Source organism: Anarrhichthys ocellatus, unplaced genomic scaffold (assembly GCF_004355925.1).
Source record: "Anarrhichthys ocellatus isolate YVR2014 unplaced genomic scaffold, GSC_Weel_1.0 scaffold8143, whole genome shotgun sequence".
NCBI classification, from domain to species: Eukaryota; Metazoa; Chordata; class Actinopteri; order Perciformes; family Anarhichadidae; genus Anarrhichthys; species Anarrhichthys ocellatus.
Window position 1 is genome coordinate 1 of NW_022288117.1, and position 1,888 is coordinate 1,888.

The following is a 1,888-nucleotide window of genomic DNA, read 5'->3' on the forward strand; positions in this document are numbered from 1 at the left end:
TGTGTGTGTGTGTGTGTGTGTGTGTGTGTGTGTGTGTGTGTGTGCGCGTGCTCTAGGGGGCGACAGACCTGGAGAAGCAGCTGGAGCTGCTGTTGGTGGAGAACCAGCATCTGAAACAGGAGCTGAAGTCATGCAGGAGCTCAGAGCTTCAGAGCCTCGGCGCTGCTGCCGAGAACTGCAGCCACTGCCCCCACAGACAGGTAGATGTACAGAGAGACGGGTAGATGTACACTATTCATCCAGCTGTCTCAGGTATAAATGTCATCCCTGTGTCCTACAGGACGTGGAGTCCCTCCAGAGACAGGTGTCTCTCTGGGAGAACCAGGCCCGGCAGAGGGAGCGACAGCTGGTCGAGCTGGAGCCAGAGCTGCTGGAGAAAACCTCCAGAGTGGAGAGTCTCCGCCGGCAGCTGGAAGAGTCGAGGAGGCAGCTGGAGGAGTCGAGGAGGAGGCAGGAGGAGTCGAGGATGCAGCTGGAGGAGTCGAGGAGGAGGCAGGAGGAGGCCGAAAGGAAACTCTCCCTCAGACTACGGGAGTGTGAGGAGGAGCTCACCAGGCAGGCCAGAGTCCAGGTGAGGAGACACCGGTCAGACTGTGACATCTAATACGTGTTGGTGGTTTTGGTTCCTCAGTACGTGCCTCAGACGGTGGAGGTGGACTCAGCTGGTTCTCTGACTAACACGTGTCTGTTGTGGTTTTTGGTTCCTCAGTACGTGACTCAGACGGTGGAGGTGGACTCAGCTGACTCTCTGAGAGCTATGGCTGAGCTGCAGACGAAGAACGCCGGCCTTCAGGAGCAGCTGTGTGTTCAGAGGACACTGCTGAGAGAGCTGGAGAACCAGCTGCACGAGTCACAGAGGATCTGCGCTCAGCTCAGGACGCAGGTAACATCTGGAGGAACTGAGACCTTCTACTTACCCGTCTGCTGCTCTGTCTGCTGTTTGCTGTTATTGAGGTCCAACAAGTCCCCAATCAGAAGCCCCATGTCGATGTGTCCTTGAGCAAGACAGTTAACCCAAGTTTTTCCTAGAGGCTGTTATGAACGGATGTGAATGAGACCTAGTTTAGTCCTAATGGGGAGTAGATTGATCTGAAGTATGAAGAAGAAAAGGTGCAGTCGATCCTCTAACCTTTGTCGTCTCTCTGGCTCCTCTGTGACCAGATCCTGGTCTATGAAGGAGAGATGGAGCGAGCTCAGGGTCAGCTGGAGGTGGAGATGCAGAACCTGGAGGAGGAGAAGAACCGTGTGATTGAGGAGGCGTTCGTCAGAGCCGAGAGCGAAATGAAGGCCGTGCACGAGAACCTGGCGGGTCTGACTCTGCTTCCTGTTCTGGTGTTCTGGTTGTGGACTCTGTGGACTGGTGATCACAGTGTTTTGTGTTGTCGTGTTTCAGGTGTGCGGATGAACCTGTTGAGTCTGCAGCCGGCCCTCCGGACCCTCACCTGTGACTACAACTGTCTGAAGAGGCAGGTCCAGGAGTTCCCCTTCATGCTGGACAAAGCTATCACTGAGGCCAAGCAGGAGGTGATGTCTCTCTCTGTCCTTTGTTTGTCCTCTGTCTGTGCTCCATCTCTCCTCTCTCTGTCCTCTCTTCTCTCTCTCTGTCCTCTCTCTGTCCTCCATCAACTGGACTACATTTATAGTCTAACATTTGTCTCAGATCTGCCAGGTGATCAGCGAGGTGAGCTCCACCAATCAGGAGCTTCTGTGTAAATACAAGAGAGAGATGAACCTGAGGAAGAAATGTCACAACGAGCTGGTTCGACTCAAAGGTCTGAACCAACTTCATCATTCTGATTATTGTCTCGTCTTAAATGTGTCCTCTGTGTCCCGTGAAGAGACTGTCCTCTGTGTGTCCCGTAGAGAGGCTGTCCTCTGTGTGTCCCGT

At 54.0% G+C, this 1,888-nt stretch overlaps 1 protein-coding gene across 1 annotated transcript; it reads left to right on the top strand.

Moving 5' to 3' along the window:
- Positions 1–56: 56 nt before the first annotated feature.
- Positions 57–1,882, top strand: LOC116380653 (kinesin-like protein KIFC3; the record flags this gene model as incomplete). Its single annotated transcript, XM_031842553.1, has 6 exons — positions 57–200; positions 281–571; positions 710–883; positions 1,162–1,309; positions 1,394–1,524; positions 1,661–1,882. Coding segments are annotated over 6 exons (1,110 nt in total), but the record flags the coding sequence as incomplete, so codon positions are not given.
- Positions 1,883–1,888: the final 6 nt, after the last annotated feature.